Source organism: Canis lupus, chromosome 32 (genome assembly GCF_048164855.1).
Source record: "Canis lupus baileyi chromosome 32, mCanLup2.hap1, whole genome shotgun sequence".
Classification (NCBI taxonomy): Eukaryota; Metazoa; Chordata; class Mammalia; order Carnivora; family Canidae; genus Canis; species Canis lupus.
Window position 1 is genome coordinate 13328523 of NC_132869.1, and position 19724 is coordinate 13348246.

General features: G+C 35.3%; 1 protein-coding gene across 5 annotated transcripts in view; it reads right to left on the reverse strand.

Annotated features, from left to right (window-relative positions):
- The window catches only part of UBR1 (ubiquitin protein ligase E3 component n-recognin 1), a 139948-nt gene that overhangs the window by 67540 nt on the left and 52684 nt on the right, over window positions 1-19724 (reverse strand). For all 5 annotated transcript variants that reach the window (XR_012022710.1, XM_072808941.1, XM_072808940.1 and 2 more), the window contains 13 exons: window positions 19041-19103; window positions 18683-18806; window positions 18244-18351; window positions 17532-17620; window positions 15945-16043; window positions 14370-14527; window positions 9396-9495; window positions 8733-8861; window positions 5296-5476; window positions 2711-2772; window positions 2322-2432; window positions 1362-1427; window positions 998-1099 (listed from right to left, as the gene is read on the reverse strand). Coding sequence is in view for 4 of the 5 variants with exons in the window: in XM_072808941.1 (XP_072665042.1) it covers window positions 998-1099; window positions 1362-1427; window positions 2322-2432; window positions 2711-2772; window positions 5296-5476; window positions 8733-8861; window positions 9396-9495; window positions 14370-14527; window positions 15945-16043; window positions 17532-17620; window positions 18244-18351; window positions 18683-18806; window positions 19041-19103 (1392 nt within the window). In the remaining variant the exon portion in view is untranslated. The remainder of the gene's footprint in view (window positions 1-997; window positions 1100-1361; window positions 1428-2321; window positions 2433-2710; window positions 2773-5295; window positions 5477-8732; window positions 8862-9395; window positions 9496-14369; window positions 14528-15944; window positions 16044-17531; window positions 17621-18243; window positions 18352-18682; window positions 18807-19040; window positions 19104-19724) is intronic.

Sequence of the window (19724 nt, forward strand, 5' to 3'; positions counted from 1 at the left end):
ATCTAGTAACTGCACTACTAGGTATTTACCCAGAGGATACAAAAATACTGATTCAAAGAGGCATATGCACCCCAACATTTATAGCAGCATTATCAATAATACCCAAACTATGGAGAGAGCCCAAATGTCCTCGAATGATGAATGGATGAAGAAGATGTGATATATATACACAATGGAATATTACTCAGCGGTCAAAAAGAATGGAATCTTGCCATTTGCAACAATGTGGATGGAACTAGAGTGTATTATGCTAAGTGAAATAAGTCAGTCAGAGAAAGACAAATACCATATGATCTCATTCATATGTGGAATTTCAGAAAGAATACAGATGAGCATATGGAAAGGGGGAAAAGGAGAGAGTGAAACAAGACACAAGTAACTCTTAGTGCCAGAGAAAATATGGAGGGTCAATGGAGGAAGGTGGATGGAGGACGGGCTAGATGGGTGATGGGTATTAAAGAGGGCACTTATGGGGACACTTGGGTGGCTCAGTGGTTGGGTGCCTACCTTTGGCTCAGGTTGTGATCCCTGGATCCGAGATCGAGTCCCACATCAGGCTTCCTGCGAGGAGCCTGCTTCTCCCTTCTCCCTGCCTATGTCCCTGCCTCTCTCTCTTAGTTTGTGTCTCTCATGAATAAATAAATAAATCTTTAAAAAAAAAAATAAAGAGGGCACTTATCATGAATCACTGATTTCTACTCCAGAAACCAATACTGCACTATATGTTAACAGAATTTTAAAAAGAAAAAAAAAGTGATCATTTCTAGGAGGCAGTGTTGATTCATGTGTTTTTTTCTTCTCCTTCTTGTTTATCTATATATTTTAAATTTTTATACAGAGTGTATGTATGCGTATGTAGATAATATATGCATGTTATATGTATATATGTGATTTCTAGAAATATACATAAAGAAATAAAAACTCCTAAATATGATTAAAATTGTTAACAAAAATATTTCCTTTGGAATTAACTCACATGTCTGTTTCTCCTGCTTACCTGGTCTTTTGTGGATATTGTCTTATTAAAAGCATCAGCAAGTTCATACCTCTGAAGTATCAGTAACAAAAACTTATTAGGATCCATTAAAGATGCACCAATCTGTGAAAGAAATGCAGCATCACAGTTCTACATGTATTAAATGAAGAAATATATGTTTCTAGTAGAACTGTCAAATAGTAAAAGATAAAGAAGTTTGCAAAAGATAATATAGTAGTCCCTTCCATTTTTATGATGCCATATTCAGTTATAACAGTGAGGAAATTTTAAATAAAGCTAAAAATAATTACAGTATTTTTCTCATCACAAAAGATCTAAGAAGGAAAGTTAAGACCTAAATATCACAAGTAATTTTAATAGGTACCTGAAGCATAATGATATCTTTATCATACATTTCTTCTCTGCACTTAACATCTTGGTAATAAAACACCTATAAAATAAGAGGAAGAATAGAAGCTACAAGAATTATTTTATTTAAATAGAATTCTCAACAAAAACTCTTCCTAAAACTTTCTCAAAACTAAAAACTCCTGGGACGCCTGGGTGGCTCAGTGGTTGAGTGCCTGCCTTTGGCCCATGGCAAGATCCTGGAGTCCCGGGATCGAGTCCCACATCAGGCTCCCTACATGGAGCCTGCTTCTCTCTCCGTCTGTGTTTCTGCCTCTCTCCCTGTGTCTCTCATGGATAAAGAAATAAAATCTTTAAAAACAAAACAAAACTAAAAACTCCTAAGAATTCCTTAGTGGAAAAAAGATGTAAATGTAAATCTAGGAGTTATTTTGTGAGATTTTGAAAGTGAGGAAATATGGCATGAAAATACTTCAGAGTTTAAAATGCTGTATAAATTATTATTCTCAACATACAAAACAATTTATTTCCTCTAAGTTAAACATGCCCACTTTAATAAAAATAAACCAATTTCTATAATCAATCATAATACCATTTTTCTCCCAAGTAGTATCTAAGTCCAGTTTCCCACCTTTTAGGAAAAGCACTTCTCTTTATTTGCTCGAGAATGGAAGGAAAAATTGTTAAGATAGCCTTCAGTTAAGAATGGTGGTGGGACAATTATAGGTCCCCAGGTAAGAAAATCTTCAGAAAAGACCAATATTAAAGGACAGGTTTTGACTAACTTTCACTTAATCTATCCACTCAATAGGATAAAATGACAAATGTCTATATGATTACTAGAGCTTTCATTTCTGAATTTATATGAGAAGAGAAAGTGAATAGCAAAATCCAAGGACACAAAGTAAAACTATACAACAGAAAAAAACGATCAGAAAATGAACACATTCATAAAAGTGAATAGGGCTTGCCATACCTGGCTAATGAGAGAGAGCCCATTTCTTCGCCACATCTCAGCAACAACCTGGGCAACCAATACCAGACAACGCAAAGGATATTCCACCAGTACCTCTACTTGAAAGTCCTCCTGAAATAGGTGAGAAATTTTGTTATTTTTCAGAGGGCTTGGATGTGTCCCAAAGTTATGGCATTAAACAGTTCTCAGTTTTCTCAACTGTAAACTGATGGACTTGAATGAGATAATTCCAAGCTCTTGTAATTCAGGTTTCAACGTACTTACATAGAGACATAAAATTACTTGAATGGGAATTATTCAGGTAGGTTTCAAAATTTTTCTTCCCTCTCATCAACCAAGAGGTGTTTGGAAATAGGATATAAATAAATCAACACTTAACCGTCACTTACAAAAGGCACAAATTCATGCAGTCTTGAAACAGCTCCCAGCCTGCTTAAACGCACATGAAGACCTAACAGTTAAAAGAGAGAGAGAGAGAGAATTGAAAAAGGGAATAAATCCAGTTAATTTGTCTCATTAACTCCTCAGGTTGAGAAACTTGTAAGATTTAAATATATATTTATTGATTTCTAATTTTGAAGCACAGTACTATTAATATATTTAAGACCCTACACTGTACAAAGTGTGTTTACACATTATATAAAAATAATGTGCCTCTCAAGATATCTTTATTCTGCTCTTAAGTAAGCATCAAAAGAAATGAAAACTAATTTAAGTATTTCTTTTTACAAAAATAGAAGTGACATAAAAATCACATCAATTACACCGTGTACAAAAAATTAACTAAATTAATCAAAAAGCTAAATATAGAAGCTAAAACTATAAAACTCATAGAAGAAAACAGGGGAAAGGATCTGTGACACTGGATTTGGCAATAATCTCAAAGGACACTATAAACAGAGTAGAAAGGCAACACACAGAATGGGAGAAAATATTTGCACATCATATATCTGATATCCAGTTAATATCAAGAATATACAGAAAACAAAAACTCAACAACAAAAAATTTGATTAAAAAAATATACAAAAGACTTGAATGAACATGGCCAACAAGCACAGGAAAAGATGCTCAATAATCACTAATCATTGGGGAAATGCACATCAAAACCACAATGGGCTACCACTGTACTCATTAGGATGGTTATTAAAAAAAAAACAAAACAAAACAAAGTAAGAAGTGTTGGTGATGATGTGGAGAAAATGGAATCCCTGTATATTGCTGGTGGGAATGTAAAATGGTGCAGGTGCTACAAAAAAAGAGTACAGAAGATCCTCAAAAAATTAAAAAGTAGAATTACTTTATGAGCTAGCAATTCCACTTACGGTACATATCCCAAAGAATTGAAAACAAGGACTCAAACAGATATTTGTACATTCATATTCACAGCAACATTATTACAACAGCCAAAAGGTGGAAGCAACCCAAGCATCCATAACCCAAGCTTATGGATGAATGCATAAGCAAAAGGTGGTATAAAGGAAGGAAATTCTGATACATGCTATAACATGGATAAACTAAGAACACCATGGTAAGTGAAATAAGTCTATTATAAAGGATATGTATATGGTTTCAATTACATGTGGTACCTAAAGTAGTCAAGTCATAGAACTGGAAAGTAGAATGGTGATTGCCAGAGGCTGCAGGGAATGGGGATTGAGGAGTTATGCTGAACAAATACAGAATTTCAGTAGGGGAAGATGAAAAAAATTCTAGAGATGGATGGTGGTGATGATTGTACAACAATGTGAATGTATTTAATGCCACTGAAGTATACATCTTAAAATCGTTAAAATGATAAATTTTATATGTATATTCTACCACAATTAAAAATATAAACATAGGAGTATCTGGCTGGCTTAGTCAGTAGACCATGCAACTCCTTTATTTTTTTAAGATTTTATTTCTTTATTATATATAAAGAGTGAGTGTTTAAGAGTGAGGGGGGAAGGGCAGGTCAGGAGGAACAGAGTGAGAGAGAATCTCAAGCAGACTCCCTGCTGAGCATGGAGCCCAACACAGGGCTTAATCCTAAGACTCTGAGATCATGACCTGAACTGAAATCAAGAGTCAGACGCTTAACTGACTGAGCCACTGAGCATGTGACTCTTGATCTCAGAATCATGAGCTCAAGCCCCATATTGGGAGTAGAGCTTCCTTACTTCTTAACTAAATCGGAAAGCTGCTATCAATATTGTTTAAAATAAATAAATAAATAAATACACTCACATAAAGTTAAAAAAAATCTAACAGGGCCAATCTCTTGTATGGAAATGCAAATTGAAGAATCTTTAAAGAAAAATCTTTGATTTCTTTGTTTTAGTGGTGAAAGGAACAATGACACACAACATACTGAGTGTAATCAGGCAAAGAAGAGTGTTAAAAACCAGTAACAGAGTGTGTTAACTATACTTCAAAACAAACAAACAAACAAACAAACGAAACCCAAAACCCTGGGACATCTGGATGGCTCAGTGGTTGAGCATCTGCCTTCAGCTCAGGTCATAATCCCAAGGTCCTGGTATCAAGTCCCACATCAGGCCTCCCACAGGGAGTCTGCTTCTCTGTCTACCTATGTCTCTCCCTCTCTATCTGTATCTATCATGAAAAAATAAATAAAATCTTAAAAAAAAAAAAACCAAACCCAAATAGAATTTAAATAAAAATTTGAAACAAATACAAAAACAAAACCAGCAACAAGATTTTACTATATTTAAATCTGAGTGGAGATGAGCTACCAAGTTAGTCCTTAAGTATGTATTAGAAGGATCCATTAGTTGACCCAGCTGAAAAAAGGTCCAGGTAAACAACATCCTTAGATAGATGTTCTTTGAAGGACAGTGACAGCTTTACCTACAGTATCTGATTTGAGTATGTGTGTGCATACTAAGCACAGAAGAAAAACAGAAATAATTCCACCATTCTGAATATCTAAAAAACAAAGCTAATAAAAACATACAAAACACAAACACTCACCAGCAAGAGTCCTAGAGAGTGGTAGATGTATGCTTACAAGATCTTCAGATACTTTGTAGGACTTAGTTTCTAGAGTATGACCACACAATTGTACCACTGTCTTACTACTAGACATAAAACTTGTACTGCACCTCATCACAGCTTTGTGACATTCTTTATAAGCCACCAGTAAGAGTTCTTTCTAAAAGAAAAATAAAAATGCAAATAGATTAACAAATTATCTACTTTATCACACCATTCAATAAATATTTAGTAAATATACGTGCAAAATTGTTCTTTGTTTAGCAGGGTTACCTCCACAGGATCTGCAACCTAGATGGAAATGTAAGACAGATACACATACCCACACCCACAAACATGCTAGCAAAGTATAACATTTTAAGTACCCTGTAAATGGTACTCTAAGAGGGAGGAAAAAGAATTGCAAACAACTGGGAAGACATACTTTGTGAAAGCAGTTTTGATTGGGGTCTAAAAGAATACGCAGAATTTAACTATGGAGAAAAGATGAGATAACAGGCATTGTAAGCAGAGATATAAGTGGAGAAATAAGGCAAGTACAACTCCTGTTCAGGCAGTGTAAAGGAATAAAACTAGATAAATCAAAGGATTTATGGATGAAGTTAATAAGCAATTAAGCTGGAAATATGTCTTGGCATCAGTATGTGAATACACTGATTGTGTCTGCTCCAAGAAGAATTAATGAGTTCACTGAAGATGATAGATTAGAGAGGGTAAGGTTAGGGAACCAAGAGAAAGATTACCATGAAATCTAAGTCTAAGGTAATAAGGTTTTAACTAGGGTGGGGGCAGTCAGGGCAAAATAGCAAAAAACTCATAGGAAATAAGTTAGAATTATAAAATAAATTTAGGATAAAGAAAACTCAAACTGGGGTAGTATGCCAGGGAGAGAAGAGTCAAAACTCACTTTTTAACAATTGTTTCTCACACTGATTTTATCCTGAAAAAGGAATTCAATGATCAAATAAATTTTGAAAATATTCCACTTAGAAATTAGCACACTGATTATTTAAAGGGTTTGAAAATTTCAGTGGCATTAAAAAAAAAATCCTGCTTAATCTTGTTCAACTTAGCATTTCTCAATCTTATGTGAACACAGAACTTTTTTCCTTTGGAAAATCTGTTAACATCTAACACAAAGAATGCAGTGGCTCTGGGATTTTCTGTGTGGATAAATGTATGAATCACAGTGTCATTAACAGAACAAGGGAAGTTGAGAGTGGAAAATGCAAGATTAGTAGAAAGAAATGATGACAAACCAGTTTACTATATCCTGAATTTGAAATATAAGATTCAAGCAAGATTATCTAGCACATAAACAGAAATGTATAGCTTGGGAGAGTCATCTCTGCAGTTTTAAATGAGGTGGCAGAAATGAAAGACCTGTAAGAATATTAGGAATGTCACATTTAGTAGGCAGAAAGAAGAGGGGGATAAAAAAGGAATTACTGAATGAAATGTTTAATCAATAACAGAAGTACTAGAAAAATGTAGGTTTGCAAAAATCAGAGGGAAAGAAAGTTTCAAAAACTACTCAACAGAATACAATGCTACAGACATTTTAAGGAATATGGGGACTTAGAAAAGACAGACGGGGCTGAATTTGGTTACTACATAGATCCTTTGAAATTTTTCAAAAAGCAATTTCAACCAATTGGTAAGGGCAAAAGGCAGGCCCTAAAAAGAAGTTTCAGAAGCTAGAGTAATGACAGCAAATGTAGGTGATTTCAGAAAGTTTGGTAAATGTCAAGATGAACAACACATATTTTGACCTCATCTCGAATAATTATGCATGCTTTCCATAAAGGCAAGGGTTGCCAAAAAATATATGATATGACTAGCTGCTGGACAATATTTCCTGTTCTTATTGTTCTACAAAGCTATAGTGCTAGATTAAGTTCTATCATGTCTGTATGACTGCCACTCTGAACCTGTGACCAATTGCTAGTGGTGAAGCAGAAGAAAAGAACAAAAAGAGACTTCACAGAGGTAGCAGAGACAAAGGGTTTTTATTCTTGTTGATTTTTGTTTTGACATTTTACTTATTGATTTAACAGAGAGAGAGTATGAGAAAGCACAAGCAAGGGGAGAGGCAGAGGGAGAGGGAGAGGCAGGCCTGATGTGAGGCTTGATCCCAGGACCCCGGAATCATGACCTAGCCAAAGGTAGGACCCCAGGATCACGCCTAACCAACTGAGCCACCCAGGTGCCTATTCTTCTTGACTTGAAGGATAGGAGAGTCCTGTGTGCGTACAGGCAGATGAATGAAAGAGTAGGAGGTGACAAGTGAGGAAGCCAAGTCCAGAAAGAATTAATGTAGCTCAGGACCAAGAGCTTAGGTAGAGACCTTAGTTTCAGAAAGAGATGAAAAGAAAGAGACCAATTGTGAAGACACAGAGAAACTTAGTGAATAGACTGTGTCATAAGAGGTACAGAGAAACTAGAAAAAATAAAACAATTTGATTCAGATAATGTCAATTTTCTCAAAACAGAAATAAATGAGGTCATCCTTCCCAAAAGGTAATCTCGGATAAGGACTGTATATTTCAAGAGGGTTATGGTCTAAAATTACTGAATTGAAAAAATAGAGTAGTTCTGTATTTTGAAATTAATTTTCTTAATGGTTTAACATATATAATAAAGCTCTTGATTGAATAAATATCAATCCTTCTCTATTATTGAAATATTTTAAAGTCTATGTGGGGGTAGCCCTGGTGGCCCAGTGGTTTAGCGCTGCCTTCAGCCCAGGGCATGATCCTGGAGACCCAAGATCAAGTCCCATGTCGGGCTCCCTGCATGGAGCCTGCTTCTCCCTCTGCCTGTGTCTCTGCCTCTCTCTTTCTCATAAATAAATAAATAAAATCTTAAAAAAATAAAGTCTATGTGGAACTAATTTTCATATTATTAATATTTATGTCCAAGAAAATAAATGCATATATACATATATAAATGTGTTTTGTTGTATTTTTTAAATCCCCCTGTTCCCAGAGGTAAATGAAACTACCATGGAGCACATTTTTAATTAAGTATAAAAAACTGGATTTTCTGGGTGCCTGGGTAGCTCAGTCAGCTGGATGTCCAACTCCTGATTTTTCACTCAGGCAGTGATCACAGGGTCCTGAGATCCAGACCTTTGTTGGGCTACATGCTCAGCAGGTTGGCCTCAGATTCTCTCTTCTTCTCTCTCTGCTCCCCCTTCACTCATGCTCTTTCTTTCTCTCTAAATAAAATCTTTAATAACCCACAAAACACAGGATTTTCCTTCTAAATTTAATAAGACAAATTCAAATACACTACTTAATTAATAACAATGTAATGTTATTACATTTTACATCAAGTTGCTACATAAAACTTTACTACTGATAACCATTAGAGCACATAAAAAGGCACTCATCCTACTAACAAATTTTACTTACATCACAAGCACACCACTCTTGGAACATGAGTAAGATATTCTTTAATTGCATCTGTATAGCAATGGCAGCCTCCCAGTCAGGATCCACTTCTATGTGTTGCCCAACCTGTCTTCTGATTTCTTCCATTCCCTATATGAGTGATTAGGAGATATATATATATAGTAAGCCCTCTTTCTTTGCTCTTCTATTCTCAAAACATAAAATTGTCAGGATCTATATTCAGATATGCACAGCTTTTTAAACATGGCTATTATACAAGGTCAGAATGCATGGGTTCAAATCCCAGATCTGTCACTTTCTAACTGCACAGGACCCTGGTCCAAGTATTTCTAGACTTTAATTCACTTATATGGAAAATGAAAATAATAATAGTAACCACCTCATATTGCTATAATGCTCAGCAGAAATAATGCATGTAAAGTGGTTATTACCATATCACATAGTAAGCATTAAACACTAAAGAGTAACAGCAGTACTTAATTAAAGTATATAGAATTATACCTATTAAAGATCTATTATCACAGGATCAGTGAGGCAGTGTTTAAATTTTATTTCTATTTTGCTAGATATAGTCTTTCTCAAATAACAACCACAACTTGCTTAAAGGAAAGAAAAACTGGGGCTAAATTTTTAAGAATAAATTAATTTTACTGATATACATACCTGCATACAGGTAAGAATCTTCAAAAAAGATCGAAAACCTTCAAGGAATTGCATTCTTAATCTTTCTGTCCATACTGTGGGCTTGCTGATTAGGATATACCTATCATTTCAAAAGACAAAGAAATAATTCACTTTCCCATTCTGAGATAATTTTAAAGTCCTTGGGGCTATAGACAATGTTGATTCATCAACATTATGGATTCTAACTTCTTAAAATAATTAGAAGCACTGGGCAGAGCTAGAATCATACCAACAAAATGTGAAGCTCTAGGAGAGGTGATTGTCAAAGCTAAGCCTAACTTCTCCACTCAGAAGTTGGCTTGCTTAAGTCAACCTAAAAGCAACCGAGCCTATCAGTTGGAAACCACGATAGAGATTTTCTAGGTGCTCAAAATAACGTTAATTTCCGCTTCTCCTTTCATTAGATATTTCTCTATTTAGTAAGGATGTAGGAGAGAAGTTATAACAACCATCACAGGAGTGGGAAAACTTTTTTTTTTTTTTAAGATAGACAAATATATAGATAGATATTTGAGAGAGAGAGCATACACACAGAGGGAGAGGGAGAAGCAGACTCCCTGCTGAGCAGGGAACCCAACGTGGGACTTGATCCCAGGATCCTGGGATCATGACCTGAACCGAAGGCAGATGCTTAACCAACTGAGTCATCCAGGCACCCCCCACCCCTTTTTTTTAAAGATTTGGGAAAACTTTAAAGTTAACTTCCAAATCAGCAGTTCTAAAGTTTTAACATACGGTTAAGTTATGTAGGGATGTGCTGACTCCAAATTATTCATTGTAGAGAATAACTATAGTCAGAAATCCATAAAACAAAATAAAATGTGATTTAAAAAATGAGGTGATTATACACCACTTCCCTGGATAAAAAAAATAAGTCAGCTACAAGAATATTTCTCAGTAATGAGGACCACGGTAAAGAGAATTTTCTGATACAGCAGATCAAGGAATAATGAATACACTGATTTAACACTGATAACTTTAAGTACAGCCATTTGGCATTTTTTGTGCATTTTGCTTATTTGTTTGGTATACATGTAATTCACGCAGAATTTGTGAAGCACACTGGCTAAATGGTGATTCATTACTGAATTCATCTACCATCTTTGTACTGAAGTTGTGATAACATTAATAATCTGCTGAACTTTAGCTAAAGATTTATAATCATATTTAGAAAGTGAGGAATTTGAAAAGGTATGGAAACTTTTTCCTTAGTAATATCAAGGATCCAAAGCATAATTCCGGAAATCTGTCAAATGTATTTTTAGAAAGATTTATTTATTTATTTGAGAGAGAGAGAGGGAGGAGAAGAGGATGAGCACACAGGGAGGGGCAGAGGAAGAAAGAGAAAAATCAGGTTCCCCTCTGAACTCAGAGCCTGATTTAAGGCTTGATATCAAGAACCTGAGATCAGGACTTGGGCCGAAATCAAGAATCAGTCATTTAACTGACTAAGCCATCCAGGTGCCCCTGTCAAATGTATTTTTAAGCAGACCAAACAATTTCTATGTTGGTTTAGAAGCCTGTTTCCACCTCTCTCTCTATGCCCTAAATAGTCACTAAAAGAAGTAGACAAAATTAGAATAATATTTTTCCTCTTGGGACTAGAAATAATCCTATACACCTTGGAGGTCTTTCTTTTAAATAGAAAACTAAATGAAATGTATTTTGTTTTAATACATTCTTAAAGGAAATTAATTTTTAGAAGCTTATGATTTAATGAATACTTGATGTATCACAACCCTTATAATATTCATCAACTCTAAAGTATATGGAAACTTATTTCCTTTTAAGTCCAATGATCCCAAAAGTGATCTATCATGTAAATCCAACTTTAGTTTAAAAGTAAACTCTAAATTCTCAACAAGACACTAGCCAATAGGATACAACAATACATTAAGAAGATTATTCACCATGACTAAGTAGGATTTATCCCCGGATGCAAGGCTGGTTCAACACTCGTAAAACAATCAATGTGATTCATCATATTAGCAAGAGAAAAAACAAGAACCATATGATCTTCTCAATAGATGCAGAGAAAGCATTTGACAAAATACAGCATCCATTCCTGATCAAAACTCTTCAGAGTGTAGGGATAGAAGGAACATTCCTCAACATCTTAAAAGCCATCTACGAAAAGCCCACAGCAAATATCATTCTCAATGGGGAAGCACTGGGAGCCTTTCCCCTAAGATCAGGAACAAGACAGGGATGTCCACTCTCACCACTGCTATTCAACATAGTACTAGAAGTCCTAGCCTCAGCAATCAGACAACAAAAAGACATAAAAGGCATTCAAATTGGCAAAGAAGAAGTCGAACTCTCCCTCTTCGCAGATGACATGATACTCTACATAAAAAACCCAAAAGACTCCACCCCAAGATTGCTAGAACTCATACAGTAATTTGGCAGTGAGGCAGGATACAAAATCAATGCCCAGAAGTCAGTGGCATTTCTATACACTAACAATGAGACTGAAGAAAGAGAAATTAAGGAGTCAATCCCATTTACAATTGCACCCAAAAGCATAAGATACCTAGGAATAAACCTAACCAAAGAGGTCTATACCCTAAAACCACAGAACACTTCTGAAAGAAATTGAGGAAGACACAAAGAGACAGAAAAATATTCCATGCTCATGGATTGGAAGAATTAATACTGTGAAAATGTCAATGTTACCCAGGGCAATTTACACGTTTAATGCAATCCCTATCAAAATACCATGGACTTTCTTTAGAGAGTTGGAACAAATCATCTTAAGATTTGTGTGGAATCAGAAAAGACCCCAAATAGCCAGGGGAATATTAAAAAAGAAAACCATAGCTGGGGGCATCACAATGCCAGATTTCAGGTTGTACTACAAAGCTGTGGTCATCAAGACAGTGTGGTACTGGCACAAAAACAGACACATAGACCAATGGAACAGAATAGAGAATCCAGAAATGGACCCTGAACTTTATGGTCAACTAATATTTGACAAAGGAGGAAAGACTATCTGCTGGAAAAAAGACAGTCTCTCCAATAATTCGTGCTGGGAAAATTGGACATCCACATGCAGAACAATGAAACTAGACCACTCTCTTGCACCATACACAAAGATAAACTCAAAATGGATGAAAGATCTAAATGTGAGACAAGATTCTATCAAAATCCTAGAGGAGAACACAGGCAATACCCTTTTTGAACTTGGCCACAAGTAGCTTCTTGCAAGATACATCCATGAAGGCAAGAGAAACAAAAGCAAAAATGAACTATTGGGACTTCATCAAGATAAGAAGCTTTTGCACAGCAAAAGATACAGTCAACAAAACTAAAAGACAACCTACAGAATGGGAGAAGATATTTGCAAATGACGTATCAGATAAAGGGCTAGTTTCCAAGATCTATAAAGAACTTATTAAACTCAACAGCAAAGAAACAATCCAATCATGAAATGGGCAAAAGACATGAACAGAAATCTCACAGAGGAAGACACAGACATGGCCAACAAGCACATGAGGAAATGCTCTGCATCACTTGCCATCAGGGAAATACAAATCAAAACCACAATGAGATACCACCTCACACCAGTGAGAATGGGGAAAATTAACAAGGCAGGAAAAAACAAATGTTGGAGAGGATGTGGAGAAAGGGGAACCCTCCTGCACTGTTGGTGGGAATGAGAACTGGTGCAGCCACTCTGGAAAACTGTGTGGAGGTTCCTCAAAGAGTTAAAAATAGATCTGCCCTATGACCCAGCAATTGCACTGCTGGGGATTTACCCCAAAGATACTGATGCAATGAAATGCTGGGACACCTGCACCCCGATGTTTAGAGCAGCAATGGCCACAATAGCCAAACTGTGGAAGGAGCCTCGGTGTCCATCAAAAGATGAATGGATAAAGAAGACGTGGTTTATGTATACAATGGAATATTACTCAGCCATTAGAAATGACAAATACCCACCATTTGCTTCGACATGGACAGAACTGGAGGGCATTATGCTGAGTGAAGTAAGTCAGTCGGAGAAGGACAAACATTTTATGGTCTCATTCATTTGGGGAATATAAAAGAATAGTGAAAGGGAATAAAGGGGAAAGGAGAAAAAATGAGTGGGAAATATCAGAAAGGGAGACAGAACATGAGAGACTCCTAACTCTGGGAAACGAACTAGGGGTGGTGGAAGGGGAGGTGGGTGGGGGTTGGGGTGACTGGGTTACGGGCACTGAGTGGGGCACTTGATGAGATGAGCACTGGGTGTTATTCTATATGTTGGCAAATTGAACACCAATAAGAAATAAATTCATTTTAAAAAAAAATAAATAAAAGGGAATTCTATCCTCTTCAGCAAAAAAAACTTAAGAAACCCCCAAAGAGTATCAATAACTTGGTTGTATGTATGAAAAAGGGAGTTAGGGGCACCTGGGTGGCTCAGTAGTTGAGCATCTGCCTTTTGCTCAGGTCGTGATCTTAGGTCTTGGGATCGAGTCCCATATCAGGCTCACCGCAGGGAGCCGGCTTTTCCTTCTGCCTATGTTTCTGCCTTCTTTCTGTGTCTCTCATGAATAAATAAAATATTTAAAAAAGAAAAGAAAGAAAAAGGGAGTTAAAAAAGAAACTCCCAAGATTATCTGAAACTATGTATAAATAGGCTACATAAAGGGACAGAACTAAAGTGCATGAGGGAAAGTGAGCGGAATGCATGGCAGTTATGGAGATTCATGTAGTGACCCCAAGAGACCATGAAGTTCCTTTAACAGGCCCCTCCTCAGTACCTTCTTTGTTCACCTGGCTTTAAATCTGTAAGAAGCCCTTACTGAAAACATTTATTGACACGAAACAATAAAAGTTCTTTGTACTTGCTATCATAATAAGAATCCTAAAAAACCAAAAGGATCAGAAATTTTTTAATAAAATGGAATACATAAGCATACTGTGATTAACAAGAACCCTTACCTTTTGACTTGAACAACTTACTTTAGATCACATATTACTGCATATACTCTTCCCAATTTGTCCTGGCTATAACCTTGAAAGTTGAATTTATTGTTCCTGTCCAAGTATTCAGGCAAAACTTCTAGTAGGGTTTCAGTAATGACAGAGATAACATTCTGCTCTTCAATAAGATGTCGAGCCTATAGGATATTTCAAGAATATTATCTTTATTAGGAACTCATAATAGTATGGACTTAATTTCTGTATTCATTTGATTAATCAGTGAATTATTTTTAATAAATGTTTGCTGAGCATCATAGCTCTTAGTCTCACAGAACAGCAATTTCTGAGAAGTTATTTTCTGAAAGTCAAAATTTCCTACCCCTCAGTTAACATCTGTCTGGACATGGCAAGCCCATCACACAGCGGATCTACATGAATGTTTACCATCAGTAATCACATGATGAGCAAAGTAGAACAAAAACAGATATACTTCAGGACTTCTACCATATTACTATCTTTTCTGGTACCTCCCTGTCACTCCTAACCCATTCTCTCCATCCTTTTCTCTGGCCTTTGAAATGAGAATGTAAGAATAGTTAACCAAACTATCCACAAAAAAAAACAGGAAAAGAAGTAGTACAAAGAAAAAAAGCAGGGACGCCTAGGTGGCTTCAGTCGTTGAATGTCTGCCTTCACCTTGAGGCATGATCCCGGGATCGGCTTGAGGCATGAACTCCAGGATCATGAGTTAAGGGATCAAGTCCCACAGTGGACTCCTTGCAGGAGGCCTGCTTCTACTTCTGCCTGTGTCTCTGCCTCTCTCTCCGTGTCTCTCATGAATAAATAAGTAAAATTAAAAAAATAATAATAAAAAGAAAAGAAAAAAAGCAGAATTCTCCACTCTCCTTCCAGGCCTATATAACACCATATCAGCATCTATTTCATGCAAATGCTTGACAGTACTCTCTCCTCCTGCCTTGTTTTATCTTAATCTATACCCCTGCCCCTACACAATAACTATAGAATAAAAGAATAGCAAAAAATAGTCTGGGTATTGAAAAGGTACAGCTCTCAAGTTAGCCTAGAATCTGAGAAACCAGTTCTGGACTTCACCTGCAGGGATCAGGACTACTGGACAATGGTTGTGCCATCACTCCCACTCCACAAGCTATCTTGTCCTTGGGTCCCAGTAAAGTATAATTCACATGCAGATATCACTGAGGTATTAATTCAATTTTCCAAATGAAATTAGCCCAATTTAGTACTCTGAAATTGTTTTAATTTGATTCAATACTAAGCAAAGTTCTTTCTTTTTTGTAAAGATTTTATTTATTTATTTATTTATTTATTTATTCATTCATTCATTCATTCATTCATTCATTCATTCATGAGACACACACACACAGAGAAAGAGAGGCAGAGACACAGGCAGAGGGAGAAGCAGGCTCCATGCAGGGATCCTGATATGGAACTCGATCCTAGGTCTCCAGGATCAGGCCCTGGGCTGAAGGTGACACTAAACCGCTGAGCCACCCGGGCTGCCCCTAAGCAAAGTTCTTAAAAAGCAAAATAGATTTTACTTGGAAAAGTTGCAAAGAAATGATTTATACATACCAGAGTAGGAACAGTAAACATTTGAACTGAGAGTGCAGTTACTGAGATACTTCTGTCATGATCATCACTGATATATTCTTTCTGCAGCTGTTTATAATACTGAAAGATACATTAGAGAGTGGAGACTCAATTATAAATTACCAAAAACTTTTAAAATCCCAATTTTAATAGCTGCTGCTTACCTGTTTCTATGCATATGATGAAAAGTATTATAATTCTTTCTTTTCTTTCTTTTTAAAGTATTATATCTCTACACCCAATGGGGGCTTGAACTTAAAACCTTGAAATCAACAGTTGCCTGCTCTATTGACTGAACCAGCCAGGTGCCCCTATAATCCCTATTTTTTAATGGAAGACAATATGGTGAACAAAAATATATTAGAGAATAACAAACTAAAGATCAAATATGAATTCAGCTACCCAATCTAGTAGAGTTTAAGTGAGAACTACAAAAAAAAAAAGAACAACAACAAAAAAAAGCACGCACGCATGCCCACACACACACACACACACACACACACACAGGTAAAAATCAGACACCTGTGATGGTGCTATATATCCTTTCTCAAACAGAATCTGGGACAATCTTTAGCAGATTCTATCACAACTGTATAGAGCAAAAGCAATATTCAAAGTATTTAAAAACTGATATGACTCAGAAAACCAAATAATCAGATTCAATCCAACCTTAAACAGAATGGATGCTGGCTGTAAATAACTTAACAATACTGGTGCGTACCAGCTGAAAATCAACCCTGATACAGTGGGAAACAAAAATTATGAATACATCCAATCATGTATCACATATAATGTCAGATCCTTGGCCTACATATTTAATTTTATCCACTAAAATTCCTACAGAGAAGTAACCATGGTTAAAAAAAAAAAAAAAACAGTCCCTATAATGTATTACTTTGCAAACTAATTTCAGAGATAGATCCCTCCCCATCAATATATATATATCTACATATATCTATATATATCTACATATATACACACATATACATTGTTTTATATATAAAAAATATTTATATATTTATATATAAATATAAAATATAAATATATAAACATACATTTATATAAAATATAAATATATAAATATATAAAATATATATAAAATAATGTAAGGGCTATAGATAATAGATCAGTAAAACAGTATTAAAAAGCTGTAAATTTTATCTTTATGTTTTAGCCTCAGTTAAGTATAACTCTTGCTTGTCTAATTCCTGTCTCCCTTTGGATGTTTATCTGTTCCTTTCCCATGCTATGCCTTTCAACTAGCCACTTCTACTTGTTATAATTTTACTTGTTATAAAGCAGACAAACTATTAGGAAGGATTGATGCATGTGTGAATGTGATAACCTCCTACTGCTCTGTCCAGGCAGATAATAGGTCATTTGCCACCTGTCTCCTCTCTGATACTACTGCTTCCATACTCCCAAATGTGAAAAGAAATGGACTTGTGACAAAGAAATAAATCACAAAATGATATTCTTGATTCATAATTATCTGCTCTGTTTCTACAGCTTCATTTCCAAATGGTTTTCTTTTTCTATTATTGATATCTATTTATAAAGAGCAATTACCTTCACAAATTCCATAGCAAAGAATTTTTTGTATTCCATCTCCATAAAAAAACTGCTGAAGATCAATTCGTGAAGGATCTTACGGGCACCTACAGATCATTTTTGGGGGAAGTGGAAGAGTATCACCAAGGCAAAAAAAAACATTCCAGCTATTAGAAGCAGCAGAATATTATAAAAATATTTCACATACTAATAGACCTCAAGGACTCAAATATGAGTAGCATTTTTCATATTAATAATAGCTAGAATTTAAAATACAAACATATATTCCTTTTCCCTCATTCTGCCCCTCCACTTTGCCTTACTTCACTCTACTATGTCCAAACTTTCTCCATTCCTTTTTATTCTATTTCACTCAAAATTACTCTTACTCTGTGTCTTCCTTTCTCCATTCCCTTCAGCCTTTTTCTCACCTTTCACTTTTTATTCTGCATTTGGATTTTAAAAATAAAAATTAACATAGCTTTAATAACGGCAGTACATGGATATATACACAGACTCTTTTTACTGGCTCTGACTAAACGAAAAGACACTATAATTAAAAGACAGTAACCCTGGGTTTTAACACAGAGAAAACATATTGATTGGTTAACTTTTCTTTAAAGTACAATATCTTATCAATCAAGACCACTGATTTAACAAACAAAACATATTATAGCTCCACTTTAAGGTCATGCTTCATGGCAAGCAGCATAAGCAAAGATCTACCCACCTTTATAAAGCTTTGCATCCCAAAGCATTAATCTGCTTATGAGACAGGGATTCTCAGAGCCGGGTTCTTCTCTAAGGCATGCTTGGCAAAAGATCTGTCTAAAGTCACCTACAAACAAAAGAGGTCAGATAACTTTTACTCTCATAACATTCCTCCCAAAAGTATGTTTCCTACAATGACGTGAGAAAAAAATAACATTAATCTTCCCAGTTTGATATTAAGAATAATTCTGTCAATATCAAAGAATCAAAAGCCAATAAAATATTATTTATGGCCATAAATATTTTTTATGGTTTGAGGTACAACTCTAAAAATTAATCAAAATGTATAAACCAAAAAATGAAAAATTTTGTTTTATATTCAATGACATTTAAAAATTTGTGGCTATTTAAAAAACCAGTATTTTATGAAAAATAAGAAAAACAGGCAATATGCTTACTTGAATAGCTCATAATTTTGTTCATCCAGGAGCCAAGACGCAAAGCAAATTTCTGATGAGCCATAACCTCAGAGTGTAATACTTCTACATGAAGTGGATGTTGCGAGACATTTTCTGAATGGCTCTACAAATGAAAGCATTAAAAACAAAACAAAAAACTAGTTTTAAAATGTTTTAAATAAGTAATCTATTCTTCAAAAAAAAATCTTATATAACACAGCTTCAAATCTCTGAATTTAAAGGGCCCAACCCTACCTTTACTTAGGATGCCCAACCACTTCAATCATGTAATTGCTTTACTTCGGCTCTTGGAATGTGAATTCCAAAATTTTCTTTCATCCCTAATTCAAAAAATTACCTTTATATCTTCCTTTGCTTCCTGGCAAGCAGCAAAAGCACCTGCTTTGACAGCCCGACGGCCCTAATTATAAACAAACATGAGAATTAAGTAGTATACTGACAATCCCAATCAATAATATGTGTCCCAAAGGCCTAATGAGCTCTTAATTATTAATCATTTGTCAACTGCCTAAAGTAAGTAGATGGGCAACAGTTGGAAGACAACATAAATGTTTAACACTTTACGAAGCTTCTTCTTCCACTATAGTATACTCCTTTTAAGGACATGGATTAGGTTAATATTCCTCCTATATACCCGAGGAACACATTTTGCTTTGGATAGGTATTAAAAAAAAAAAAAAAAAAAGGCAGGACCATAGAATTAGTAATATGCTAAAAATAGTTGCAATAAATAATGTTAAAAATGTCAAAATTAATGTATTTATTCATGCACTCAATAATTATACAATGTTACTTTAATAAATAGAAACAGATTAAAGCTGACACTCTTAACTACTTTTTGCCAATATATTCAGTAACCTTCTAATTATTTAGAATAAAAGAGGAAAGCTAATAGTTTATCTATAATTATGATACAAAGAAAAATCAAGTTTTAACCAATTTACCTACGATATAAGGAACAAAAGAAGAGTATGATTGTTCCTAACACAATACTAAAGAGCACTAGGCAAGGGCTCAGTCA